Genomic DNA, 16716 nt, shown 5'->3' with positions numbered 1-16716 from the left:
ATGCATCTCTGAATCCCAGGTCGCTGCTGAGAACAATGTTGTTAAAGTATTACTCCACTTTAGAGGTCTGACAATAATACATACAAATCCGAAGTTAAATTGGATTTAAAAAAATGTTAAGAAACATTCTTTCAAGGATAATTAGTTGTATATAAGGCAAAATACATAAAAGAAAAAAATGCTCCTCCACACCTTGGGCTGTGTTCACACATAGTGTTTTTTCATGCTGTTTTGCACATTTGTTTTTCTTTCAATGGTGAAAAAATCATTAACGAGGAAATGTAATTTTAACATTTCACTACCTTATCTGGCCATGGTGTGTGAGATATGATCAGACACATCCTGTTTAGTTTATGAAGGAGAGACCCTGAAAGTCACAATTTTTTTTTCAGGGCCATCAGGCAGCCTCACTATTGGTACAGGACCATAAGGCAGCCATTGCTATTGTTAGAGGCCAGCAGTCAGCCCTCACTATTGTTAGAGGGCCAGCAGACATCTTGTGGACAGGTGAATACAAGATGCAGCTTTTTGGTAAAGCACATCATTTTACTGTTTGCAGTAAATGGAATGAGGACTACAAATAAAAGATCACAGTAGTTACAGTCAAATGTGGCGGGGGTTCAAAGATATTTTTTTTTTTTCTGTCTCTGGCACTAAGTGCCTTGAATACGTGAAACGCATCATGATAGATATGTGAAGATTCCCAAAGGAGTTAGAGTTGCAGTGTAGCGTCAGAAACCTGGGTTTGCATAATAAGGTATGGGTCTTCTAGCAGGACAATGACCCCAAACATACTTCAAAAAGTCCCCAGAAATGGATGTAAACAAAGCACTGGAGAGTTCAGAAGTGGTAATGCATATAGTCTCCCACCACTACCTCTTACATATATATGCTACCGCAAAACTGCGAATGGACACATTAAGTCAGCAAATTTTTCCTGCCGTGATAAATTTCTGAGTATAGATCACCGTAAAAAACACAAATCTGTCAATGAGTGTATGGAAAAATGCAATTAACTTATGGACTGTGCTGTGGAAGAGATGTCTATGACCAGAATAAACACCGATTTCCAGCAGGTAACATAGTAACATAGTAACATAGTTAGTAAGGCCGAAAAAAGACATTTGTCCATCCAGTTCAGCCTATATTCCATCATAATAAATACCCAGATCTACGTCCTTCTACAGAACCTAATAATTGTATGATACAATATTGTTCTGCTCCAGGAAGACATCCAGGCCTCTCTTGAACCCCTCGACTGAGTTCGCCATCACCACCTCCTCAGGCAAGCAATTCCAGATTCTCACTGCCCTAACAGTAAAGAATCCTCTTCTATGTTGGTGGAAAAACCTTCTCTCCTCCAGACGCAAAGAATGCCCCCTTGTGCCCGTCACCTTCCTTGGTATAAACAGATCCTCAGCGAGATATTTGTATTGTCCCCTTATATACTTATACATGGTTATTAGATCGCCCCTCAGTCGTCTTTTTTCTAGACTAAATAATCCTAATTTCGCTAATCTATCTGGGTATTGTAGTTCTCCCATCCCCTTTATTAATTTTGTTGCCCTCCTTTGTACTCTCTCTAGTTCCATTATATCCTTCCTGAGCACCGGTGCCCAAAACTGGACACAGTACTCCATGTGCGGTCTAACTAGGGATTTGTACAGAGGCAGTATAATGCTCTCATCATGTGTATCCAGACCTCTTTTAATGCACCCCATGATCCTGTTTGCCTTGGCAGCTGCTGCCTGGCACTGGCTGCTCCAGGTAAGTTTATCATTAACTAGGATCCCCAAGTCCTTCTCCCTGTCAGATTTACCCAGTGGTTTCCCGTTCAGTGTGTAATGGTGATATTGATTCCCTCTTCCCATGTGTATAACCTTACATTTATCATTGTTAAACCTCATCTGCCACCTTTCAGCCCAAGTTTCCAACTTATCCAGATCCATCTGTAGCAGAATACTATCTTCTCTTGTATTAACTGCTTTACATAGTTTTGTATCATCTGCAAATATCGATATTTTACTGTGTAAACCTTCTACCAGTTCATTAATGAATATGTTGAAGAGAACAGGTCCCAATACTGACCCCTGCGGTACCCCACTGGTCACAGCGACCCAGTTAGAGACTATACCATTTATAACCACCCTCTGCTTTCTATCACTAAGCCAGTTACTAACCCATTTACACACATTTTCCCCCAGACCAAGCATTCTCATTTTGTGTACCAACCTCTTGTGCGGCACGGTATCAAACGCTTTGGAAAAATCGAGATATACCACGTCCAATGACTCACCGTGGTCCAGTCTATAGCTTACCTCTTCATAAAAACTGATTAGATTGGTTTGACAGGTGATACTTCGCACTCAACGGAGCTAACAGCAGTATTAATAGAGAATAGAATAGATATTACCTTGATTTATTTTAGGTTGCAGCAGCAAGGATTATAATTTTTAAGGCAATAATCCATGACTAGATGGATGTAGTATGCTATCCTTACTGTGATAGCTCACAATTGAGGAACTGAAGATAAGAGATGTGTTATTGTAGAATGTAGAACGGATTTTAACCAGCCCTAAACAGATTTGTTCTTGGACGTAGTAGTAGCAAACTCTGGAGGAATGCATGCAACACACCCAGCTTTGATAAATTTCTGAGTACAGAAAAACAGCTAGAAGAGCAAAAACCCAATAGGATAAAACGTAACCTTTACTTATAATATTAAAAGAGTGGACAAAACAGTTCAACATATACACAAAGTGCTCACGTCGAAAACCGTGCTCATATAAAAACTGGTTTGATCTCACCAATAATGGATGATAGGAACCCAAACCGATGCAGGAGGGTCCCAGGGAGAGTCCAGTAGTTGTGGGGTAATGAAGGAACGGGGGGATTTCTGTCCTATATATCCCCTGTCGTGCCCCAGCAATGACTCCTGTCCTAACAAGGACAGGCCCAAATAGGCCCCACTATGGACATCCCTCCACCGTGTAAGATGTGATATAGCGCCTCCCTATGCGTTTCCTCTCCAGTCTTGAAGATTCATCAGGGGAGTTTCAACGGCCACCAAACAAAAATATATAGCTTATAAGTCCATATCAAACCAGTTTTTATATGAGCACGGTTTTCGGCGTGAGCACTTTGTGTATATGTTGTACTGTTTTGTCCACTCTTTTAATATTATAAGTAAAGGTTACGTTTTATCCTATTGGGTTTTTGCTCTTCTAGCTGTTTTTCTGTCATTTACCCTAAGAGTAGTGCAACGGTTGGGTATTTCTAGCCGCAGCTGTTTCATTAAATTTCTGAGTACAAATTACCGTAAAAAGCATGAATCTGTCAGAGTCTAAGGCATGTAAAAAAGCAGCAGCAAGAACTATGATTTATAAGGCAATAATCCCTGACTAGATGGCTGTAATACGCTATCCCTTCTGCAACAGCTCACCCTACACGAATTGCAGATAAGAGAGGTATTAATGTATTAGAGAATAGAATCTATTTGATTTAGCCCTGAAAAAAGCGATTAGTTTAACGTAGCAGCATCAAGGACTGTTATTTCATTAACACTGTTGGGAAATATAGTGGAGCGTTTCGCATCTACTCAGCCTGATATGATATTGAGGAGATCAGAGCTTCTGTACTCTCTGCACAAAGTCTCTTGTCCCGGCTTTGAAATCCTGTATGCAGTGTGAGAACTCCCTATGTGATGACCATCTGACAACCCACAACAATGCACTGGATAGTATACCAAAAATGTTCCCTCAAGTAGAACATGAAGCCACAGAAAAGCATTTTTTTCAGTCTGCTAGACTGGTAAAGGGTATGCACTAAGTGCAAGAGATGCCAAAAATTAGAAGGAGGCACTTCAATACCCTTTTGAAGAGATGTAGTGGAGGGCCTCAGAAAACATTTTTTTCCCATTATTAATCCCTTAATTTCTGGAGGTATTGTGTTTTCGTTTTTCACTCCCCTCCTTCCCAGAGCCATAATGTTTTTATTTTTCCATCAATATGGCCGTGTGAGGGTTTGCTTTTTGAGGGATTAGTTGTACTTTTGAACAACAACATTGGTTTTACCATGTTGTGTACTAGAAAATGGGAAAAAAAAATCCAAGTGCAGTGAAATTGCAAAAAAGTGCAATCCCACGATTGTTTTTTTGGCATTTTTACTAGGTTCACTAAATGCTAAAAGTAACCTGCCATTATGATTCTACAGGTCATTACGACTTCATAGACACCAAACATATCTAGGTTTTTTTTTCACTAAGTGGTGAAAAAAATTCCAAACTTTGTTAAAAAAATAAATAAATAAATTGTGCCATATTCCGTAGCATCTCCATTTTTCGTGATCTCGGGTTGGGTGAGGGCTTATTTTTTGTGTGCTGAGTAGTGATGAGCGAATATACTCAGTACTTGAGATTTCGGGTATACTCCGAGTATATGTAAGTAGTTGGAGATTTAGTTTTCAGTGCCGCAGCTGAATGATTTACATATGTTAGCCAACATAAATACATGTGGGGATTCCTTAGCAACCAGACAACATCCACATGTACTCAGCCAGGCTAGTAGCTGTAAATCATTTAGCTGCCGCGATGAAAACTAAATCTCTGAACAGTCATAAATACTCGGAGGTCACCCGAGCATGCTCGGAAAAACCAGAGCAATGAGTACACTCGCTCATCATTAATAGTAATCATTGTCAATTATGTATAGTATGCATTGGTCTTTGGACCCCCCATATTTTGGGGCCCCACACAACAGATAAAAAATACTATTGATTTCATATTGAAAGAAACGTAGAATCAGCATGCAAGCACTGCCGGCTGACATTGGATGCTGACTGGGGTGATAGAGCACTGTTGTGAACATTGCAGCAAGTGGCAGTGAAGTGATGTTTCAGCTGTCGAATGTATGTAAGAATTAATGAGCAGTCGAGGAGGTTCATCTATGCTATCAAACATAGCAACTGAATGATTGTCCAGAACAGGCAGTGGGAGTGGAGGAGAGGTAAATGGCTGTGAGTCCTCGCTGACTCTAGATAATAATATGACATCCACAGAGAAGTAGAAGCGTTGTGAACATGTACGATTATGGACGAGATGGATATTCGCTAATCTCCTTTTCTGTCTCATAATGAAGTTTGATTAATCTAAATTTTGTTTTGTGTGATAAAATGTATTTGGTGTATTAAGATTGTTAGCAAATTTAAAAATATATTAGGAATTAATTTAATTTAGGTGGCCCAAGATTTTTACTTCCCAGGGACCTGCACAGGTTTTAATCCAGCACTGATAGTAACGCTAATTCCTATTTTCTATATGTATTCACAGCTTGGGAGATATACAAAAGAAGGCTACCTCCATCTGGGTACTCTAGGGAGCACAATCCTCTTGCCTGACACCCGCTGCTTAGTGGATAACAAAAAAAATAAATTTCCCCAACTTATGGATTGTGATAAAGTGAAAAGCACACTTCATAAACGCTGGAGTTTTATACAGGTAACTATCAGTTACTATTGGTCAATTAGGAGACATCTTGGAATTTGTATTCAAAAAGGAACTGTACATACAAGAAACTTTGCATAAATTAATAGTACTGGTGATTTAAGGGAACCTGTCACCCCCAAAATCGAAGGTGAGCTAAGCCCACCGGCATCAGGGGCTTATCTACAGCATTCTGTAAGGCTGTGGATAAGCCCCCAATGTATCCTGAAAGATGAGAAAAAGAGGTTACATTATACTCACCTAGGCGGGTCGTCCGATCTGATGGGCGTCGCAGTCCGGTCTGGGGCCTCCCATCTTCATAAGATGACATCCTCTTCTTGTCTTCATGCTGCGGCTCCAGCACAGGCGTACTTTGTCTGCCCTGTTGAGGGCAGAGCAAAGTACTGCAGTGCACAGGCGCCTACACACTGCAGTACTTTGCTCTGCCCTCAACAGGGCAGACAAAGTATGGCTGCATCAGAGCCGCAGCATGAAGACAAGAAGAGGACCTCATCGTAAGAAGATGGGAGGCCCCAGAACGGACCGCGACGCCCATCTGACCGGACCACAGCAAGACCGCACCTGGGTGAGTATAATCTAACCTCTTTTTCTCATCTTTCAGGTTACATCGGGGGCTTATCTACAGCATTACAGAATGCTGTAGATAAGCCCCTGATGCCTGTGTACTTAGCTCACCTTCGATTTTGGGGGTGACAGGTTCCCTTTAAACTAAAAATTTGTAATGTGTCTTATCAGAGAAATCAGCTTCCTTCTCCTGTAATCAGACAATTCTTCACCTTCATCTGCCTTCTGAACTTACCATCCACTCTGAAAAAGCAACTCAAGTCCATCTTGCCCAGAGGAGACTGCATGTATCACGTGACACAGCCCATTATACCCTACGAAAGGGAGGAAGAGTGAACAGCAGGAAAGGGGGACAGACTGAGTCAGACAAAAAAACATTCTGTTAAGCTCTGTAGCAAGTGTTTACCTCACATCACAGGTTGATTCAGATCAACACAGCTCAGGTTTGCTGTCTAATATACTCAATGTTGATGCAGCTTGTGTCTGTGAACTAAAAAGTGAAAGAAAGCAGGCATCTCCTTCTCTGTGGTGTGCTGTTTATTGCAGAAATCACTGCAGATCATCTACCACCAGTCCAGGATACAGAGGTCAAAACTGATGAAAATGCAGGCTACAAGGCATATAGTGCACACACAGGACACCTTATTCTTAATAGTTTCTTAAAAGCACTATAATGAAATATTGATCATTTATTTAGTTTAAAAAGCTGTATTTTCGCATTTTAAACCTTGAATGCAAATGTTTTCCATAATATTTTATTTAGTTTATGCATAAGTTCTGTTGCTTTTCAGACACAGTTAATGTTGTGCTAATCAATAATTATCAATTGTAACGAAATAAAAATGAATATGGTGAACAGTGGCAGAAATCAAGCATATCATTGTACTATGGTTGTCAAAAATGTGGCTTAGCATATGAGGAAAACCCATAAAATATACTTTATTAGTAGCAATTATTATTATCATTATTCCCAATCACAGAAACAAAAAGCTGGCAAAACTAATTATGATGGTCTTAGTAACAAAATCACAAGACCAGCATATACAACCAGGATAACGTTATGCATGTAAATATATATTGGGTGTAGTGGTGATTAAGTGTAAGAAGCAAAGCTATAAAAGCAATGTATCAATTAGCTCTTCCTCAAAAATCCATATATGTCACCATACCTGACGGAGGAGGTTGACAACCTACACACCACACTGGAAGAAGACAGAAAAAACAATCATCGAATCATGGAAAATTATTGACTATCCCTTGCTGTTGTAATTGTAACCCAAATATACTCTTCATAGGATAATAATAATATTTATTTTTATATAGCGCTAACATATTCCGCAGCTCTTTACAGTTTTGCACATTATCATCGCTGTCCCCGTTGAGGCTCACAATCTAAATTCCCTATCAGTATGTCTTTGGAATGTGGGAGGAAACCGGAGTACCCGGAGGAGACCCACGCAAACACGGAGAGAACATACAAACTCCTTGCAGATGTCGTCCTTGGTGGGGATTGAACCCAGGACTCCAGTGCTGCAAGGCTGCGGTGCTAACCACTGCACCACCCTGCTGCCAAAAATATGCTCAAAGAAAATCCGCAATTAGAACAAGCAAACATATGGTGCCATAGCTGATCAATGCTAATTTACCGAAAGTTATGTGCCTACATAATCCACAATAAACAGCAGACATAATTAGGGTACTTTTCAAAAACCTGACCTGCACATCCAAACATAGACTGAGTGTGAACAGGTGCTGAACCCAGAGTCGCCAACTCGTATATAGTTAAATAAAAAGGGCAGCACACTGCAGCGCCAAAACATGTCAACTTGAAAAAACGAAATTTGAACTGCATTACTGCACTAGAAATATGAAAAATTAGAGCTTTTAGCGCACAAAAATGGCCAATTTTATGTGTACCTCGTAGCCACGTTAAGGCATCTCTCTTATACGAGGTCCTAAGTTTGACCTACCTCACTGAGAATAAACGTCTCCATCTGAATGGGTACATGCAAAAACCTCTTCTTGGACTCAAATTCTCTCTCTATGTGGAGGGGTATTGGACCTACTATAATTAAAACACCTGAAGCTAGGAGGCGGGGAGTGCACGATCAGAAGGCTAGAGAATACATTTCAAAAACCTGACCTGCACATCCAAACATAGACTGAGTGTGAACAGGTGCTGAACCCAGAGTCGCCAACTCGTATATAGTTAAATAAAAAGGGCATCACACTGCAGCGCCAAAACATGTCAACTTGAAAAAACGAAATTTGAACTGCATTACTGCACTAGAAATATGAAAAATGAGAGCTTTTAGCGCACAAAAATGGCCAATTTTATGTGTACCTCGTAGCCACGTTAAGGCATCTCTCTTATACGAGGTCCTAAGTTTGACCTACCTCACTGAGAATAAACGTCTCCATCTGAATGGGTACATGCAAAAACCTCTTCTTGGACTCAAATTCTCTCTCTATGTGGAGGGGTATTGGACCTACTATAATTAAAACACCTGAAGCTAGGAGCGGGGAGTGCACGATCAGAAGGCTAGAGAATACATTTCAAAAACCTGACCTGCACATCCAAACATAGACTGAGTGTGAACAGGTGCTGAACCCAGAGTCGCCAACTCGTATATAGTTAAATAAAAAGGGGGGCGCTAAAAGCTCTCATTTTTCATATTTCTAGTGCAGTAATGCAGTTCAAATTTCGTTTTTTCAAGTTGACATGTTTTGGCGCTGCAGTGTGCTGCCCTTTTTATTTAACTATATACGAGTTGGCGACTCTGGGTTCAGCACCTGTTCACACTCAGTCTATGTTTGGATGTGCAGGTCAGGTTTTTGAAATGTATTCTCTAGCCTTCTGATCGTGCACTCCCCGCCTCCTAGCTTCAGGTGTTTTAATTATAGTAGGTCCAATACCCCTCCACATAGAGAGAGAATTTGAGTCCAAGAAGAGGTTTTTGCATGTACCCATTCAGATGGAGACGTTTATTCTCAGTGAGGTAGGTCAAACTTAGGACCTCGTATAAGAGAGATGCCTTAACGTGGCTACGAGGTACACATAAAATTGGCCATTTTTGTGCGCTAAAAGCTCTCATTTTTCATATTTCTAGTGCAGTAATGCAGTTCAAATTTCGTTTTTTCAAGTTGACATGTTTTGGCGCTGCAGTGTGCTGCCCTTTTTATTTAACTATATACGAGTTGGCGACTCTGGGTTCAGCACCTGTTCACACTCAGTCTATGTTTGGATGTGCAGGTCAGGTTTTTGAAATGTATTCTCTAGCCTTCTGAACGTGCACTCCCCGCCTCCTAGCTTCAGGTGTTTTAATTATAGTAGGTCCAATACCCCTCCACATAGAGAGAGAATTTGAGTCCAAGAAGAGGTTTTTGCATGTACCCATTCAGATGGAGACGTTTATTCTCAGTGAGGTAGGTCAAACTTAGGACCTCGTATAAGAGAGATGCCTTAACGTGGCTACGAGGTACACATAAAATTGGCCATTTTTGTGCGCTAAAAGCTCTCATTTTTCATATTTCTAGTGCAGTAATGCAGTTCAAATTTCGTTTTTTCAAGTTGACATGTTTTGGCGCTGCAGTGTGCTGCCCTTTTTATTTAACTATATACGAGTTGGCGACTCTGGGTTCAGCACCTGTTCACACTCAGTCTATGTTTGGATGTGCAGGTCAGGTTTTTGAAATGTATTCTCTAGCCTTCTGATCGTGCACTCCCCGCCTCCTAGCTTCAGGTGTTTTAATTATAGTAGGTCCAATACCCCTCCACATAGAGAGAGAATTTGAGTCCAAGAAGAGGTTTTTGCATGTACCCATTCAGATGGAGACGTTTATTCTCAGTGAGGTAGGTCAAACTTAGGACCTCGTATAAGAGAGATGCCTTAACGTGGCTACGAGGTACACATAAAATTGGCCATTTTTGTGCGCTAAAAGCTCTCATTTTTCATATTTCTAGTGCAGTAATGCAGTTCAAATTTCGTTTTTTCAAGTTGACATGTTTTGGCGCTGCAGTGTGCTGCCCTTTTTATTTAACTATATACGAGTTGGCGACTCTGGGTTCAGCACCTGTTCACACTCAGTCTATGTTTGGATGTGCAGGTCAGGTTTTTGAAATGTATTCTCTAGCCTTCTGATCGTGCACTCCCCGCCTCCTAGCTTCAGGTGTTTTAATTATAGTAGGTCCAATACCCCTCCACATAGAGAGAGAATTTGAGTCCAAGAAGAGGTTTTTGCATGTACCCATTCAGATGGAGACGTTTATTCTCAGTGAGGTAGGTCAAACTTAGGACCTCGTATAAGAGAGATGCCTTAACGTGGCTACGAGGTACACATAAAATTGGCCATTTTTGTGCGCTAAAAGCTCTCATTTTTCATATTTCTAGTGCAGTAATGCAGTTCAAATTTCGTTTTTTCAAGTTGACATGTTTTGGCGCTGCAGTGTGCTGCCCTTTTTATTTAACTATATACGAGTTGGCGACTCTGGGTTCAGCACCTGTTCACACTCAGTCTATGTTTGGATGTGCAGGTCAGGTTTTTGAAATGTATTCTCTAGCCTTCTGATCGTGCACTCCCCGCCTCCTAGCTTCAGGTGTTTTAATTATAGTAGGTCCAATACCCCTCCACATAGAGAGAGAATTTGAGTCCAAGAAGAGGTTTTTGCATGTACCCATTCAGATGGAGACGTTTATTCTCAGTGAGGTAGGTCAAACTTAGGACCTCGTATAAGAGAGATGCCTTAACGTGGCTACGAGGTACACATAAAATTGGCCATTTTTGTGCGCTAAAAGCTCTCATTTTTCATATTTCTAGTGCAGTAATGCAGTTCAAATTTCGTTTTTTCAAGTTGACATGTTTTGGTGCTGCAGTGTGCTGCCCTTTTTATTTAACTATATACGAGTTGGCGACTCTGGGTTCAGCACCTGTTCACACTCAGTCTATGTTTGGATGTGCAGGTCAGGTTTTTGAAATGTATTCTCTAGCCTTCTGATCGTGCACTCCCCGCCTCCTAGCTTCAGGTGTTTTAATTATAGTAGGTCCAATACCCCTCCACATAGAGAGAGAATTTGAGTCCAAGAAGAGGTTTTTGCATGTACCCATTCAGATGGAGACGTTTATTCTCAGTGAGGTAGGTCAAACTTAGGACCTCGTATAAGAGAGATGCCTTAACGTGGCTACGAGGTACACATAAAATTGGCCATTTTTGTGCGCTAAAAGCTCTCATTTTTCATATTTCTAGTGCAGTAATGCAGTTCAAATTTCGTTTTTTCAAGTTGACATGTTTTGGCGCTGCAGTGTGCTGCCCTTTTTATTTAACTATATACGAGTTGGCGACTCTGGGTTCAGCACCTGTTCACACTCAGTCTATGTTTGGATGTGCAGGTCAGGTTTTTGAAATGTATTCTCTAGCCTTCTGATCGTGCACTCCCCGCCTCCTAGCTTCAGGTGTTTTAATTATAGTAGGTCCAATACCCCTCCACATAGAGAGAGAATTTGAGTCCAAGAAGAGGTTTTTGCATGTACCCATTCAGATGGAGACGTTTATTCTCAGTGAGGTAGGTCAAACTTAGGACCTCGTATAAGAGAGATGCCTTAACGTGGCTACGAGGTACACATAAAATTGGCCATTTTTGTGCGCTAAAAGCTCTCATTTTTCATATTTCTAGTGCAGTAATGCAGTTCAAATTTCGTTTTTTCAAGTTGACATGTTTTGGCGCTGCAGTGTGCTGCCCTTTTTATTTAACTATATACGAGTTGGCGACTCTGGGTTCAGCACCTGTTCACACTCAGTCTATGTTTGGATGTGCAGGTCAGGTTTTTGAAATGTATTCTCTAGCCTTCTGATCGTGCACTCCCCGCCTCCTAGCTTCAGGTGTTTTAATTATAGTAGGTCCAATACCCCTCCACATAGAGAGAGAATTTGAGTCCAAGAAGAGGTTTTTGCATGTACCCATTCAGATGGAGACGTTTATTCTCAGTGAGGTAGGTCAAACTTAGGACCTCGTATAAGAGAGATGCCTTAACGTGGCTACGAGGTACACATAAAATTGGCCATTTTTGTGCGCTAAAAGCTCTCATTTTTCATATTTCTAGTGCAGTAATGCAGTTCAAATTTCGTTTTTTCAAGTTGACATGTTTTGGCGCTGCAGTGTGCTGCCCTTTTTATTTAACTAATAATTAGGGTACTTGTCACACAACTGGAAAAGTATATTTGCAAATAACAGTTAACAAGGGTGTCCTTCAAAATACAAATAAGTCCAATATAGCCAGCATCAGACTGGGGTGGCAAGGACCAACCAGTAACATTGATTCTGGGGGCCACTGATCAGCTTCATACAAATATTATATTACCCTATTTTACATATTGAAATCTGCTTCTATATAGTAATACACTGGGTAGTTTATTCAATGATCGATGAGATACTACCTTTGTCTGCACATAGTGAATCAAATGTTTTAAGCCAACGTCTGCAAATGTTGGGGGTAAGAGGTTTACTCCTATACAGTTGTCTACTGGAGGATTCCCCTATTATCCTGTGGGTCCGGGCCTGCATATAGGTACCACTCCAACGCTGCCTTCAACACATTTCCTCATGGATAGTGGTTCATCATGAGGCTTGAAAGGTAGTTGATCACAAGAAGCTCCAGGGAAATTATGGATGGAATTCATGGATGTTAGCATTATTATTTAATTCCCTGAAGCTTCTTATCAAAAATGTGCCAAGGAGTATGAGAAAGAAAGAAAGAAAGAAAGAAAGAAAGAAAGAAAGAAAGAAAGAAAGAAAGAAAGAAAGAAAGAATGAGGAAAGGAAATAATAACAGAAAGAGAGGAAGGGAGGAAAGGAAAGAAAGAAGAAAGGAAGGAAAGAAGCTAGGTTAGAAAGAAAGAAGTGAAGAAAACAAAAGAAAGAAAGAGAAAGAAAGAAAAAAAGAAGGGAGGAAAGGAAGGAAATAAAGAAAGGACAGAAGAGAAAGGAAGGAAGGAAAGAAGGAAATAGGGAAGGAAAGAAAGAAAGAAAGAAAGAAAGAAAGAAGAATGAAAGGAAAGAAAGAAAAAGCAAAGAAAGAAAGAAGAAAAGAAAGGAAGTTAAAAGAAAGAAAGGGAGAGAGAAGAAGGAAAGAAAAGAAAGGAAGAGAGAGAGAAGGAAGGAAAGAAGTTAAGAAAGGGGAAGGTGGAAGGGAGGAAGGAAAGAAAGAACAAATTTAATCACCCTATTGTCATATTATTCTTAAATTTCTAGGAGAATTAGCAGTGGGATATCAGAATGCAGAGGTTTAGGAAAAGTGGCTGTTGGATGTTTTGTTTTTAAATAATTCAAATATTTGCTGTACTAAAACAGGCAAATCACAGAAACTTATATTAATTGTTACATTTGATAATATGCTTATTAAAGATCAAAATATAAAGCAGGAAAATAGTACCTGGAGGATTAATACAACACAATAACTGCCAAGGGCAGAGTATAGCAAGGGGATGTACTGTAAATAGGGAATCTCTCACCATCAGTGGCCACCAAATCCTCCTACTCATTATATTCACACAGATCTGCTGCAGAAATATCTACAAGTGCAAATCTGCTCTGTAGAACTGAATAAGGCTATTTGTGGAGCACAGCATGTACATAGATTTCAGACTCTATTCGATATAAAGAACATTTCTGCAACAAATCTGTGACACGTGAACTTGCCCTTACTTTTAGAATAACAAAATGTGTCAAGATATAACAAATATTTAAAATAAACCACAAATGCTTTACATATATCTCTGTGTGTAATTTGGCTTTAAAGGGAACCTGTCACCCCCCCCAGGCGTTTATAACTAAAAGAGCCATCTTGTGCAGCACTAATGCTGCATTAGTTCTTGTTCATTGCACTGCAGAAATAATTGCTTTTGAATTTGGTCCCTCATACCTTCAAATCGTCCAGGGGGCAGGTCATTCCCCCTTATCCAGACACAACTCAGCCGTCCCTCTGCGAGAAGGGCACCGCCTCCTCGGCGTTATTCAGTTGTCCAGGCGCCTGCGCGGTCATATTCTGCCATGGGCATGCGCAGTTCGCGCTGCCTGACCACTGACATCACTTGATGTCTTGTTTACTGCGCCTGCGTAATATATTTTTATATTAAGCAAAGTTTTTATCTTTTGTAATTGATTCATTAAATTAAATTTCCTTTAATGTTTTTCTATCACTTGTTTCTTTCAGAATGGAGCAATAATGAATAAAGGTACAGGACGCTGTCTAGAAGTTGAAAATAGGGGCAATGCAGGAATTGATTTGATTCTTCGGAGCTGTACAGGACAAAGGTGGACTATTAAGAACTTCATCAAATAAAAATAAATGCAGAGTGATCTGTTGTCTGGAGATATTATAGACTAAATCTCTTGAAGAGATATCACTTCAGAATCAACTCTAGGAGTAATTCCATATCTACTGTGGAGTGGATCCGAAGTTTCTTCTTTAGAATTTTATTTAACAGCATCCATTGAATTTATTCTTTGGGATTAAAATGATCCAGTACCAAAATTATCCATTTTGCATGCTTGATTGTTAGTTTAAAGCTGAAAGCTCTGTGACTTAACATTTATTGAATTCCCTGATTATATCAGCACAAAGAAAAATGATACAGAAGACACCGATTGTCTTTTATGCATCATTCTTTAAATGCTCCTTCTTTTGCTCTTTTGAGAACACAGATCTTAGCGATTGATGCCCAAACCTGTGACTCTGTAGCCACATGTAACTCTTGGGCTCCCTGCATGTGTATCCCCAGCTGTTTGCAAATCAATATACCATTATGTACTATTAGAAACTGGGATGTAAAAGCATTACTAGAACTTGGTGCCAGAGCTACAACCGCAATTTTGGCAGTACAGAACAGGCAACAGCAATATTGCTTGGTCATGTAACTGAAAGGATTTATGAAATTAGTACTAGTTAAGTATGTTTCTCATGTGAGTATAAGAAAAGAAAAAAGATTTCTCAGTTAGTATAAAATAATAATAAAAATGCTTGTATTGGGCCAAGTGACTAGTGTGCTCAACTTTTTTTAAAAGAGGTTTCTGGAACTTTAATATTTATGACTGTGTAGTGGCCATGCAACTGCAAGCTCTCTCTCATTCAATAAATAGGCAAGAGCTTGATTTACCAATTCCTGACCACTACAGAATATTACACAATGGTTGGAACTGTGCCACTACCTATTCAATTAACGATTAGCTAATGATGGATGTTGAATCCCCAATGGTTGGAAATTATTGACCTATCCTAAGCAACAGTCATCAATGCCAAGGTCTCAAAAATCTCTGGTATGATAGTAGAACACTCTGATGCTACTGTTCAAATGGTTGCTTGGTTGCACAGCATTGTAGCTCTTCATCCTATTAAATCAGATTGATTAGATAATTTGTAGTGTATTCTAGAAGCAAACACAATAAGATCATAAGAGATCCATTTCAATACAAGGATAACTTTTCAAAGCTTTGTAGACCCTCACATTGCAGTTTTGGAGGTACTGGTTGACAAGCTCCCAACTCTACCATGACAGATGATTTCAGGGAAAGATAAGGATCAGACAGATTGAATTCACCCAATACATTTGCTTTTGTAGACACACAGACCAAATCAGTCTGGCAGCAGTTTACTGTTCTTTCCCCATAAAAAATGACAGTTGGACCAAATCCTACAAGTGACAATATGAAGTATTTTCGGTTTAAAAATCCCATTTAACTGAATGTTTGCAATCTGTGGTAACAAAATGACTGAAAGCCACCCATAAGTTTGACAAATGTGCTCAGTTCATTTCATCGCCTCACTTTAAAAGTGGGCATTGTTTATATTTGTGCCATTCTCCCTTCTTTGATAAACTGTATAATCTGTGTTTATCTTAAGACACAATGTAACTAGAGATCAGCGGATCGACCAGCAGAAAATCAAATTGGAGTCAAATTTCCTGATGTTCATGGTTTCTCCCGAATTCAAGCATGAGATTTGATTTGTGGTTCACAAAGGAAAAACTTGCCTGGCACCATTTCATGAAATCTAGTGGATTATTAAACATTTTTTGGAGAAAATTAAGGAAAACCGGTGAATAAAAATGTTAAATGATCCATTAATCTCTAAATGCAACCAAAGGTATTACAAATTGAAATAGGGACTTGGCTTACTTAAATATGGCTCATAGCAATGGTGATACATGAAGCAGTGCTATTACGCAACTCTATAGAATGTTACATTCCAAAGCTGACGGTAAATTAATAAAGGCAACAGAGCAGGTACACAAAGTAGCAATCTAATGTGTGTTCATTGCAGTAACTAAGCATTTAGCATCATACTGTATGGGTACCAAATGTTCACTGGATAAAATTACATCTAAATAAAAACATTGCACACTTGAGCTTCAAATTGTAAATGAGGAAGAATACATTATTGATTTGAAGATCTGGTATTGTCTAATATGCAAATTTGCTAAGCATGTTTTTATTTGTTTTATAAACATGTCATGCGTAAATGTATTGATTTCAATGGAACTGGAACAATAAAAAAAAACAGCTCACAAATAATGAAAACATGAAAAGACTTGCTTGATATCTTTAAAATATGGTACTCTGTATGATGTGTATGAATCCAGGAGAATGAAATTACTGGAG

General features: G+C 39.6%; 1 protein-coding gene across 1 annotated transcript in view; it reads left to right on the top strand.

The window, feature by feature from the left end:
- GALNT17 (polypeptide N-acetylgalactosaminyltransferase 17) overlaps window positions 1-16639 on the top strand; it is a 935232-nt gene extending 918593 nt beyond the window's left edge. The window contains exons 10-11 of the mRNA XM_069757424.1: window positions 5327-5494; window positions 14273-16639. Coding sequence (XP_069613525.1) covers window positions 5327-5494; window positions 14273-14401 — 297 coding nt within the window. The 3' untranslated portion in view covers window positions 14402-16639. The remainder of the gene's footprint in view (window positions 1-5326; window positions 5495-14272) is intronic.
- Window positions 16640-16716: the final 77 nt, after the last annotated feature.

The sequence above is a fragment of the Ranitomeya imitator genome, chromosome 3, assembly GCF_032444005.1.
Source record: "Ranitomeya imitator isolate aRanImi1 chromosome 3, aRanImi1.pri, whole genome shotgun sequence".
Lineage (NCBI taxonomy): Eukaryota > Metazoa > Chordata > Amphibia > Anura > Dendrobatidae > Ranitomeya > Ranitomeya imitator.
The sequence above is the reverse complement of the archived record's forward strand: the minus strand, read 5'-3'. Positions and strand labels throughout refer to the sequence as shown.